The 13,619-nt window shown below is 35.9% G+C and overlaps 1 protein-coding gene across 1 annotated transcript; it reads right to left on the bottom strand.

Annotated features, from left to right (window-relative positions):
- Positions 1 to 12,290: 12,290 nt before the first annotated feature.
- LOC110923948 lies at positions 12,291 to 13,244 on the bottom strand. Its single transcript, XM_022168000.1, has one exon. The coding sequence runs from the start codon at positions 13,242 to 13,244 to the stop codon at positions 12,291 to 12,293; it is 954 nt and encodes a 317-aa protein (XP_022023692.1).
- Between the last annotated feature and the right edge of the window lie 375 nt (positions 13,245 to 13,619).

Genomic DNA, 13,619 nt, shown 5'->3' with positions numbered 1-13,619 from the left:
TCATTTGTTTGGCTTTCTAATTTACTTTTCGATGGATTTATAACTGTAATCTAGATATATGAATGTTCTTTATAAATATCTTTACAGATATGGAACGTGGTTTTTATGTTTACATCGAGGACAGAAAATTGGAAGAACAGGTTATACGTTTGTTCATAACGTGTTATATATTATTATATTGTTAAGTAACAATCTAAGTTTTATGGAACCGTTTAAGTAGCATTATATGTTCTTTTTATTATTTAATCACTTAAATGATTCTTGCAGCCTTTACCAGCTTGGTATAACAAGTTTAATGAATTAGATGGATATCCTGTTGGTAATGTTTTCTTAATAACTGATGATAAAGCAATATTTGATGTTAAAATCAAGGAGTCTACGGACGGTTATTGTTTGTCAAACGGTTGGTCAACTCTTATAAATGTTCTTGAAGTAGACATTGGAGACTATGTTGTATTTGAACTTATGGATGTACTGACGTTTAGAATAACTCATTTTAAGAGTTATCCACACCCGGATCATGGTTCAAAGTTCCACATTGTTATGAAATACCCTGAGAACCAAAATCTGGTATGTTTTAAACATATATTTTTATTTTAAGTAAAGATTTACATTTTGTACTTATTCAATGTTTTATAATCAATTGCAGTGGGTACCGAGAGACTTCATGCAAGAGCATTTCAACGGTGATAATCTGTATGACGATTTTGTTATTGTTTTTGACAAAAACCACACGTGGACCGTTAGTATGAGTAGACTCTGGGATATGAACCATTTCTTTGTTGATTTTACTCAAGTTTCCAATGATCTATGTTTAGTATCTGGCGATGTTATTGTTTTTGAGTTGGTTGATCAATATGTCTTTAAAATTAAACTGTTCCGTACTAATGGTCTTCAGTCTCTTAGTCCCGACCTTGCCGTACCAGTGGTTGAATCCATTAAGCAGGAGGTCCTAAACTTTTATTTAGACCGTGGCTTTTATATTCTTATTGCGGACTCCTCAAAATCCGAACAGGTAATTGTTATTTAATTTATTGCTAATTTTTAATATGTCAAGCGTATTAGCATTAACTAATGTAATCCCTGTTTTTAATTTACAGTCTCTTCCTTTATGGTACAATAAGTTTGACAACTTGAAGGGCTATCCGATTGGTACTGTACTTATGACAAATCAAGAGGGCAATGAGTGGACTGTTTGTGTTAAATCTACTGCTAATGGTTATTGTTTCTCGAATGGTTGGTCTGCTATGGTTCGTGATGTTGGTCTAGAGGATAACGATGTTATTGTTTTGCATGTAGTTGATGATCACAAGCTAAAGTTCACTCATTTTAAGGCTGATGGTCTTTCCTGTGTTAAGAACAAGTTTTATGTAAAGATGTTACTTCCCGAGAACGCTAACTTGGTAAGTTATACTTTTGCTACTTATGATAAATAACCAACTCAATTTTTTTATTGACCATTGCATTTATTGTGTATTCAGTGGTTGCCAAAGGAGTTTATGAACATGTATTTCAAAGCAGACACATTGGACGATAACTTTTCAATTCGTTTTGGTAGTACATACATGTGGACTATTAAAGTGAATAGGCTTTGGGGATCCGATTACTTCATTCATGATTTCTCACAAATCACCCAAGATCTTCATCTCATATCAGGTGATGTCATCTTTTTTGAGTTGGTTGCGAGACGCATTTTCAACATTATGCTTTTCCGTCCCAATGGAATACAATATGTTTTTCCCGAGTTTGCAAATAGTGTTTGTGTTCAAGAAGAGGAAGACACGGAACAAATGGATGTTAGTGAAGATTGCATACTCGACACGGGAAATCAAGACACGGAAGATGAGTATGTAGACGTTGATCCTGTGCCCATCTTTATTGCCGATCCTGTCCTGGAAGCAGGCGTGGTTGACGTTCCACACATTCCGGCAGTTGTTGATGAAGGCAACGTATACGAACTAAGATGGTGTCTATCTTTTCGTTTTGTAAGTGTTTCATAGTTGAAATGCTTTATTTTTTTATATTATGTAAACCTTTCAGTGTTTATATTTTTATTTAAAATTCTTTATTTTTCCTTACTTTAATGCAGCGTATCCCAAAGGACTTTGCAGCAAATGTAGATTTCTCGGTCCTTGATGAGATGTTGCTTCAAACTGAAGACGGTTTTTCAATGACACTCGGGATCCGTCAGGAAACGGCACGTGGGATACCTCGGTATGCTTTCAGAGGATGGCGTAACTTCATGCTGCAAGCTGGGTTGGAAAATGGAGCTGAGTTTCTGCTTCGATATTTTAGGGATCAAAACATGTTGCAAATTCTTAATCCGGACCACTGAACGATGTGTTTATTGAAAGATGTCGTTAGAAGTAAACATATAATATCGTTACCAACGCTATCCTATATGTGGTAACAATTTTGGAACAATTATTAACTATGTTTTGTTTAGCAATGTTTAACCTGAAACGAACATTATGTTGATGTAGTTTTGGAACGTATTAAAGTGTCTCAAAACATTAGGTTTAACAAAGCACGATTTACGTTTTATAGTTTTAAATTGGTTGAATTTTTTTATTTTGTTAAGCCACCCGCGAAGCTCGCGGGTTCTTAGGCTAGTTAGTAAACAAAACACAACAATATATACTAACACATTGTAATAAATAATCAATCAATCTCTTATAGAACACTCAATGGTATTCTTACACAGGCTTATGAAAATTGATAGATAATTTTCTGAGTAGAGAAGAATGAAATAAATGTGAAATGTTTAAACAATATTTATAATAGGTATGCAATGTTAATTAAGGAAACATTGTATATTATACAAAATTAAAATATCTAAAAAATCAATTATAAAAAAGCATAAACATGGAAATATGTTAAAGAATAGCATTTTCTAAAAATACAGTCAATCAGTTTACATGTCCATAAATAGGTTAATTTAAACACTTATGAAGATTAACATATAATAAAAATGTTATCAACTATACAACAGTATACTATACATTTAATATGGCATATTAACACCTACTAACAGAAAAATGTTATCAAATAACGTAGTATAAAGATGTCATATTAACACCTCTGCCAAAGCTAAAAGAATGTCTACTATCTCCATCGTGTCAGTTGTTTTTCATCAATTTCCCTTGCAACGTCAACCAAATTTACATGCTACATCCGGGTGAGATTCATCCTCCTCACCATCACTTGCTTCAATATTAAATTCCAGATCTTCATCACCACCATCAATTATCAAAACAAAGCACTTGATATCATGTCTTGTTCCACATTATGAATTAGTTGAGAGTAAAAAACAAAGTATAAGAATTTTTATATATCCAGCAGATCAAAATACTTATCTCTGCTTAGTTTTGCATCGATACATGTTAGCTTACACCTCTACACTTCATTAGAAATGCCACATACAACATACAAACATTTGAAGTTTTTAACTATGCTAAATTAAAATGCCACTAACCACCTTCTTAAACTCCTTTGAAATTTGAAGTTCCTTTTTTAGCTTTACTTAAAACAGAAGCTTTCCAGCATTCTACAACCTTAGCAGCAGCAACTTCAGCACTGACCTCCTTCTTCGACACGCATCCCGAAACCAACATAACAAAAATGTTCTTCAGCCTTGTATATCACTGCACAACAATATCTATAATATGATCTCTCACACATTCAGGCGCAAAGTCGATATAATGTGCAACCCTGATCAACATCATTCACCTAAAAATTACATCCTCAGTGACTCAAATCAGAATATAAACAATTAAAGTTAGGACACAAATTTCAGCGGGGAATTTTTTCACACTTTGCACTAAAATCAATAACTTTATTCTGCTAATTATAGGTATGTAAACAAACCAACTGGACACAAACGGGGGCATATTCTGTTTCGTTAATAAAGAATATATATCAAACATACAGCATGATACTATAAATTTAATATGTAATATTAACAACTTCTGACCAAAAAATGTTATCAAATGACGTAGTATAAAGATGTCATAATGTTCTAACATAGGACGATACTGTATAAATAGTATTAAGATACTGTAAACCAACACATTATCGGTAAATAAAAATTGTTCGGAGAAATAGTAATATATTATGGTTAAACGAAAAACATAGAACAAAATAAACTTCAAAATGAAATGAAAAAATACTGATGCATAAATAAACAAAAGAATTTTTTATTATCATTTCCATTATGCTTAAAAGGTGTAATCAAAATATAACTTAGCTGATAGATACATGTTCATGACATTATGACAATGATAAAAACATTAATATTCCTAAGTTGCGTAGGTAATCATCAAGGTAGCACTACTAAAATAATAACGAAGTAGAAAAAGATATCCATTCTCCAAACCAGCTTGGCACATAAACGTTGTCCAACCTCTAAATGAATATCTAAGCTTTTTGTTACCGGTGTCGGAATGGAGAGCCAAAGTCTTTGAAAAGCCATTTCCAGAGACAACAGTCATGTATTCTATGTCGGCTAGGTTAACGTTGGTAGCAAAATCATTTTTAAATATCTACATTTAAAAAACAAAAACCAATATTAGTAACCAATTAAGTCAACCGTATAAAACTAAAACAGATAAAAAATTATTAAAAGAACAAACTTACAAAACGGTTCGTTAAAACACATTTCATTCATAAAAAATCACCCACATGTATAGGGGATTCTACTATACCATCTTCAACATCCTTTGCGGAAACATGTTGGTTAGCATCAGATTCAACTTCAGAATCTTCAAACTCAACATCAATTTCATAATCAGGATCGTCAACATCAGACGGTACCAAGACCGACAAACAATGTGTTTCATCTTCTAAAATACCATAATCTTGAACTTCAAATACTTCTTCTACTATTAAAGGCTGTTGATGGATACGATGCAAACCATCCTTGTGGAAAACTGAAATACTGAAATCATTATATCCCAATAATTGAAATATAACAAAATCCCCGGTTTCCAGATGAAGATCATTTGAAATGTGTATCCAGTCAACGATACTATAGTTGGTACCAAAACAGCGTACGATGTATACCGTCCAGACAAATTTGTTTCGAAAACGTATTGTGAAACGACAATCCAAGGGATCATTCTTGAAATAATTATCCATGAAGGCGGAATGAAGCAGCTGAAGAAAAAATATTTAGTAAACATAATGAAACAAAATAAGTTAAAAAATACAATACAAATAGATAACATATGAGAATAATACCAGATCTTTTGATTCTGTATCCGTCATCACACAATAGAACATAGGATTGACATATGTACCGTGGTGGCCTTTGATATGTTTCAGTTTAAATATTTTTATATCCACTTTTTCAAATACTATCAAATCATTCTGCTCAACAGCAAGCACTATAATAACTGTCACCCAACCTTGAATTATAAAAACCCCCCCTTGTGTTCGATTCAATAACAACAGACCACTTACAACCACTATCTGTTATTAGATCTACACATCCTACATGATAATTAGCAACAACTATCAATGGAGTATACCGCTTAGGCAATTCCTGAAAACAAAAATAACGATATAGTTATAACAGAAGGCAAAGATATAAACATAAAAACAAATTAAAATTTATAACATCTAACAAAATAAAATTGGAAAATAAAGCAGAGTTCCTAACCAACTCAGATTTATACGGATCCGTTATATGAACTAGAAACCCAACTTCCATATCTGCAAAGAAAATAAAAATACACACAAAAAAATTGAAATTAGAACAATGTTATATTCAAAAAAGCAGAACAAAAAGTCTGTTTTATTAAAATTTCTAACTCTGTAACAACATGGTAACATAAATCTGTCTACATAATCAAAATAAGCGATTAGGGTTTATGATGGAATGAATGAACTGGAAAAATAACAAAAGAGAATTAAACAGACACAAATAGAAATCCATTACGGTGTATAAGAACATCAATAAACAGACAAATTACAACAATCAACTGGTTAAAATCTCATATCACAAAGAATTAGCGGATCCGTTAACATCAACAACAACATACAAATAATACAACAAAATTGGGGTTTTCTAATAAAAAATCACATACAGAGGTGGAATCCAACTTACCGATCCTTGTATTTCGAAGTCTGATGATGAACATAAAACAGAGCACACTTCTTCAGTGATCGTTTGAAACATCCGATTAAAAGCAATAATTTGGATATAGGCGATAGAATTGGAAACGGTTCCATAATTTCTTAAAAAAACTTCCGATTATTGAATAAGTTTTCAACCTTCCATATATAATATAAAGGAAGCGTATTAGAGAACTGAAGGAAACTGAAGGAAAATAGAGAGAAGAGGATAATGGCGCCTAAAATCCCAATTCTCTGACCAAAGAGAATTGCCACATCAAAGTCAAATAGTCAACACTATTTTGCTTTAGTATAAGAGATAGATATGTAATGTATTTACATGTAAGTACATTTTTCAAGTGATAAACTATTTTTATATGTGTTAATTATTAATATACATGTAAGTATAATATTTACATATGTAAATATCTGTATTGATCATCAATTTCTTTGAATTTATATCTATTTATATATATGTAAATATTTAATATACATGTAAACATAATATCTACATGTTATGTAAATATTCATTGATCATCACTTTCTTCAAAGTGAATGTCTATTTACATATTTGTAATAGTTACATATGTGTAAGTGTAATATCTATATCTATCTATACTATATAATAAAAGAAAACAATAAGAGAACACATGCCATTCATTGAAGCCATCCATTTTTTGGTTTTTTCCTCTCTATCCTACATGTCATTCGTTAAAGTATTTTTAACATATATATATATATATATATATATATATATATATATATATGGGGCTGCTAGAATGAAAACCACCCCGAGTTGTAAGAACCGCGAGAACTACACCCCACGGAGCGTTGTTCGCCATGATTTTTTTTTTTACAAGTAGATGTGTGTATTATAAACACAGCCGTAAAAAATCATGTCGAACGGCGCCCCGTGGGGTGTAGTTTTTTACACCACAAGTTTGGTGTTTTTAATTTTTTTTCTTTTTTCTTTTTTTTCACCAAACTTGTGGTGTAAAAAACTACACCCCACGGAGCGCCGTTCGCCATGATTTTTTACGGCTGTGTTTATAATATACACATCTACTTGTAAAAAAAATCATGGCGAACGGCGCTCCGTGGGGTGTAGTTCTCGCGGTTCTTACAACTCGAGGTGGTTTTCATTCTAGCGGCTCCGTATATATATATATATAGGAAAAGTGTAAAATACATTATGGCTTAACGTACATCACATACGAAAACGTGCGTGATTAATGTTTTCATCATGCGTGATTAATGCTTTCCAACATGCGTGATTTGGGTTTTTTAGTTTATAACGTGCGTGATTTTCAAATGAGCGTGCGTAATTATCTGTCGTATGTGATGTACGTGTAGGATATGGATCACAATTTTATTAATAAAACTAATAAAAAATAAAGATACTCTCTTTAAACATTTGGGAAATTGTAGTACATGAACCGTGTACAAATTCAAACGAAAATAAATATGAACTACAACATATTTAATAAAATAATCGATTAAAACCAATTATCTTCAAAAGATAAAGTCTTCAACTTGATCTTTAATCGCGTCTACTTGTATGGTTCGTTGTGTTTTCAGTCCGTTGTGTAGGGGCTTCAATGATGTCTTGAACCACGTCTTCTTGTACAATAATTTCCTACAAAAAGAACAAACAAATGTTGACAGTTGTGGCTGAGGCACGTGTTCAACACGCTTCCCTTAAAACAGATTTCACGTCTCTACTAAAGACGACGCGTCTGTCTCCCAAGGTACAACAGCCGAAGGTGTTTGTACTGCCGAAGAAGGCCACGCGCCCGATGTTACACCTGTAGGATCGTGTACGGACCCAAAACGAGTCGTTCAGAGGCGTTCTACTCAATATGAAAGGCGGAAACAGACATAATGAGTTTGATTCAGCTAGATATTCACTTTAAATGTCTTTCTGATTGAATTGACAAAGTTTTACAGCGAAATGACACTTCGGCAGCACTTCGGCTCCGGAAACACCTTTCTAATTTCGTACCAAATGAAACGAGATCAAGACTATATATAGGCAACGTAATTCCGCATGAACCAGTTCACACGAAATCACTTTCATGCGAAATTAGAATTCTGTACGAAATTACAATGTAATTTCGTGCAGAATTACACATGTTCAAATTCATGCAAAATTACATGCTTCATGCGAAATTACATGATTTCTTGATTTACGTGCCCTGATCTAATTACAAACATACAACACTCGACACAAGACGAAGTCGACAGACGTATGCACCAACAGACTCCCCCTCGGATGTTGACGAGTCTTAAGTGTCGAGTCTTCAACGTCTTCAGTCTTTATCAGTCTGTCTGCCCTCTCTGAAGTATCAGACAATGTAAAACTTCTATCTTTTCTCCTCTCTTTTCATCAGCACCAACAGACTCCCCTAGAACTAATAATCTCCTCTCGGATGTTGGTCTAATCTTCAATCTTCTCTTTTTTCTCTTGATCAGATCTCTTGATTCCTTAAGTTCATCAGCATCATCAGCATGCGTGAATATCAGGCTTCCAGAATCATAACCTGGCTCTTGACATCTACAGACTCCTCCTTTCGATAAGCTGGGATCACAGTCTAGCCTTTTGAAATTACAGAGCCCTCAGGTATTGGAACCTGGCTTTCTATCATTCAAAATCAGAATCTGAAACCTGTCTGTCCTGCACATTCTCTACCCCCAATAAATTTCACAAATTTAAAATTTAAAATTTGACAATTTATATCACTTGCAGGTATTCATCCAGAATGATTTAACAAAGATAATTTTTGATAACCACATGTAGGCTTGTTTAAAAACACATACTCCCCCTCACAAAATGTTCATCAAGTTTAGCACTCAGAATTTTGAAAATCAGCTATTCAACATCAGTTGTCGAAAATAAGATAAAATAAAATCTTTTTGAATTCTTCAAAAATTTTATGCTAAAACACTCTGAAAATCTTTTTGGGATTTTTTATAAAGAAAAGCTGTAAAGAAATATTTACAAACAAAATTTTTGTGAGTTTGTGTAAGAGGATCATATCAGTTTTTGAGACAAAACACTAACACCGTTAAGCTTTAAACATTTTAAGTTCTAAACAATTCACTTAGATTGTCAGTATACTGATCCACTTAAATTTTCACACAAAGTTCAACTGTTTCGAGATACGAGATTAGTGTTTTAATGACTTAAACTTATTTGCGTGTCCCACCACTTGAATATACTCCTGTATCCAGATCCCAATATTCAGTCTTACAGGTGAGTATACCTAGATGATATCTGTAAAGGGTTAAATGCGAAACTGTGAGAGCTCAGGTCAGAACTTTCGTTCAGCAAAGAGATGACGGTTCGACTTTTGGTGTGTTCCCTTTAGAGAATCTTTTCTTCAACAGCACATGATTAGCATTTTGCAATGTTTCATCATTTTTGTACTGAGGGCAGCGCTATATTTCAAGCAAACAGAAAGTATTATACGGGGACTAGGCCATTGCTTCCGCAAAATCAGAAGTCCCAGGATAATACCCCAGATATCACTGAGTATAAAGACCTAGTATCTCAGAAAGAGGGACCTTTCAAACAAGATTTCGGGGGTTACCCATATATCCAAGAAATGTTCCCCACAATATAAGTAAGTTTGAAATTTAGGTTTATATCTCGAAAACAATCTACTAAATGTATAAAAACCTACTGGCATATCCACGGTGAGATTGTTTATCACATTTTGACTTTCCAATTCTTTAGCATGTTGTAATAATCCACTGATGTACTATCATTTCCTCTTTTCTCAACAAAACTCTTTTTCATTTTATCATGTTTTTGTATTTTTCAAATATTCTAATGTTTTTGGATTTTCTGAAAAAAAAAACTTACTCCCCCTAAAATGCAAACCCATTTAAAGAAATTTGAAAAACAAACTGTACAAGAAAATTGATAATTGTATGAATTGCTTCAATTCACCATCCACTTGGCATAAACAATCAAAACTCCCTCTCTCAACAAACTATTTTCCCATTATGATTTCAAAACACTTAAGTTTGTTTTAATCAAAATGGTTTTTTCGGAAAATAAGTTTTGTTAAAACCACTTGTAGATTCGGGGTTCATCATCTTGTTTTTCAGAAATACCACTTGTATGAAGATTACATCAAGTTCAATCTAATGACCTTGATGAATCACTTATAAAACCAACTAATTACCACCTATAGGTATATACAATCAAACCTGATATAAAGAATGATGCCGATTCCTGCTCCACTCTTACCCACCTGGAAGCTCCGGCAAGTCAGAATTTTACTTGTGAAAAACTGCCATCCAAGCCTGACAAACTTGGATGTTTCCTCTTCAACTTCACTTGGGTAAAAAGTTGCCTTCTTTGTTTCATAAAAGTCCTTTACCCCTTTGACCTTTCCCTAAACCATTTTCCCAAAAATCTTTCTAAAATTTCCATTAAACACTTTCTCAACATCAAATTCTTTCTTCTAAGAATGGAATTGATCTGAGATCTCAACCTTCCCAACTTTTGATTTAAAATTCTCAGCCCTCAATGGTGGAAAATTTGCATCATCCATTGGAGGCACTGAGTTTTCTTCTTTAACCTCAACTAGTGGCTCGTCTGACTTTGTGGAATCAGATTCATCGCCAAGTTTCTCATAAAACTTCTTAACAACCCACATTTGGTTGTCATGCTTAGCTCTTTTTTGATAAAAAAAACTTGTCTTTGAACACTCACCAACTTCGTATGTTGAATTTTTAAAAATTTTAAATTTGTCAGTTGGTGGTTCATTTTTCTCAACAACTTTTTCTTTGATTTTTTCAGAGACCTCCTGTTTTTTTTTGTTGCTTGAGAACAGTTCCATGCAATGTGACCAACTTCATTGCACTTGTAACAGGTTCTAGTCTCCTTTCTTTGATAAGCTCCATTCTTCAATTTCTCTTGCTTCTTGGCAAGGAATTCTCTCTTTGATTGCTTCCAGAATGAGCGTTTTGATTCCTCTTCACAACTTGTCCCTGAAACAAATTTTGTATTTGTTTTAGAAATTTTCTCATTTTTATGATTTTCAGATGGAATAAATCCTAGACCTTTCTTTTTGAAATTACCATTATGGTTTGGTTTCTTTTGAAAACCAGAACCAGAATTGTTACCTTTTTTCTTGTTTAAACGTTGTTGAACTCTTGAGGTGTATTTTTTAGGTTTTTCAGAAAGATTTACATCTTTAAACATAAATCGTCATTACATCAAAAAACTTGCCAAGTTACATCAAAATAGAAGGTAGACGGGCAACAAGCTGCACCGCCACCCCTTTCTAAATTGCAAACCCTTACCTTCCAAAGACAAACCCCTGCCCGCCTGGGGTTGAACAATTGCTGTGGATAACCCGTTGGACCCTGGTCAAAAAGCGGATAGCTTCTGGCGCTAGGGAGCCAAATGTATCAAAGGCAAAAGGGACAAAGACATGTTGATTCTCTGTGCAAGCTTTAGCGTGTTTATCCACTTTCTTTGATTCTGCCTTTCTTGCTGCTTGTCCAGCTACAAACCCGTTTCCCCTTAAACCAACCAAAGGGGAAACTCCCGTAAGGTCCACACACGCATGTTTCCCGCCAGCCTAGCCAAAGACAAGCAGATCCGCTGGTCGCAGAGTAGATCTCCCTTCCATAGGGTCCGTGAGAAAATTCATAGGAGCCTCTTTCTTAGCATAAATCCCAGCTCTTCTTAGTATGTCCCACAAAGTAACCCGAACCCAGTCATGCCGATATTTGAATCCAGGGAGATCTTTACAATGAACTGCGTGTTCCCCGTATTTATCCATACAAGCTTTACGGCATATCGGGCAGGTTTCATCTTCCGGGTACATAGGGATCATCAACCGATATTTGAGAATGGCTCTGTATTCTACTGCAGACATGCATTGTCCCAACCCCTCAATCGGGATGACAGTCAAGAAATCCTGAGCATGGGGACCCTTCAGGCAGTCAAACACCGCCTTCTGGCCGGATGACAAATCAAAAACTTCTCCCATGCTTTGAGCGATTTTGCTAAACAGAGCATTCGCCAAAGTTTTTTGTGGCTTCGAGGGGGCGGTGTCCTTATTAGAGAAACCGCTAATATCCAAGTCTGGGAGAGAGACATTTAAACGTTCGAGCGCCTGCTGATAATCCGAGTCAAGCCCGACGACCCCACTATATCAAAGGATATGATCCTGTAGTTCCCAAGACTGAGCCCTAGACGCTACAAAGGCATAAGCCCCAACATCTCGAGCTGAAAGAAGGCCCAACCCACCGAGGCGCAATGGCAGAGATGCCAGACGCCACTGGAGGTCACCAAAGAAGGGGCCGCCACCCACGACTATGTCTTCTATAGCCTCCTTGAGGCCATCATCGAACCGAAATATCGCATCTTCCATCAAATGGGGTTGACAAGTCTGCAACCCAAAAAGTAACTTAGCAACCCCCATGCACGACCTTAGCAGAAGGAGTTCACATTGGGGATCCCTAAGGCAGGGCAAGAGTTTCATGAGCTCAACCGCCCCCGAGGCTCGCCGCCCTGCCAACTCCTCAATAAAGCTAGGATCACGGCTAACAGCTCCACCAAGGAGTTTAACCCCTCTCTGTGGTCTACCAATCCCTCTCGGGAAAAGCTCATCCTGACTTTTCAGCCCATCGCATGTCGGCCAAAAATCCTCTGTTTTCTTAATGTTGAGATAAAGCCCCAGAGATGGCCCCTCCTCGGTGATGATGTCTAATGCCTTAGCAACCTCAGACGCGTTGCCGATAATTGTCCCATCATCCAAGTACCAAGCATGAAACAGGAGGTTACAACGGTTCTGAACCCAGAGAATAAGAGGGTGTAAGGCAAGGGCAAAAAGAAGGGGCCCCAAGGGATCTCCTTGTTGCACTCCGGTAGTAGCCCCAATACACTCGTTACCAACATACAACCTAGTAGGCTGGTCGTAAAGAAATTGGACCCACCGATAGATTGACGGGCAACGCTGATGAACCTCTTGGAGGAAGGCTGTGCGGTCGACTGTGTTGAAAGCATTAGAGAAGTCCACAGTAAGCAAGGCCAAGGAACCATCTGCATGAAAGGAGTTGAGAAACCTGTTCGTACTGTGAAGCACCGCCTCTGCCCCATTTGGCATACCCACCCCAAATTGAAAGTCTCCCAGTTACTGGGCCATGTCTTTCCCGACCTTTTTCATCGCAACCTTGGAAACTAACCTTCGCCAAATACCCCCTACAGCAATAGGCCGAATTCCCTTATCAGGCTTCAATAAAGGGGTGAGGGGGCCGAGGCAACAAACTCAGCAAGCACCTTAGGGCAAAATCCCCCAAGCCATAAGTTTACGACTTCAGTAATGCTCGTAAGCAAACCTGAGGAAGTCACTGAGCCATCGCCACCAATAGCATCTAACAGGTGTTGGGCCCGCATCCCGTCCCTACCACAAGACGTCCCTTTAGGAAAGGATCGAATACATTTGAGCACACACTCTCCATCAACAACAACAGTGGGTTGG

This window comes from Helianthus annuus, chromosome 11, assembly GCF_002127325.2.
Source record: "Helianthus annuus cultivar XRQ/B chromosome 11, HanXRQr2.0-SUNRISE, whole genome shotgun sequence".
In the NCBI taxonomy this organism is placed as follows: domain Eukaryota; kingdom Viridiplantae; phylum Streptophyta; class Magnoliopsida; order Asterales; family Asteraceae; genus Helianthus; species Helianthus annuus.
Note: the sequence above shows the minus strand (reverse complement) of the source record. Positions and strands in the feature narration are given on the sequence as shown.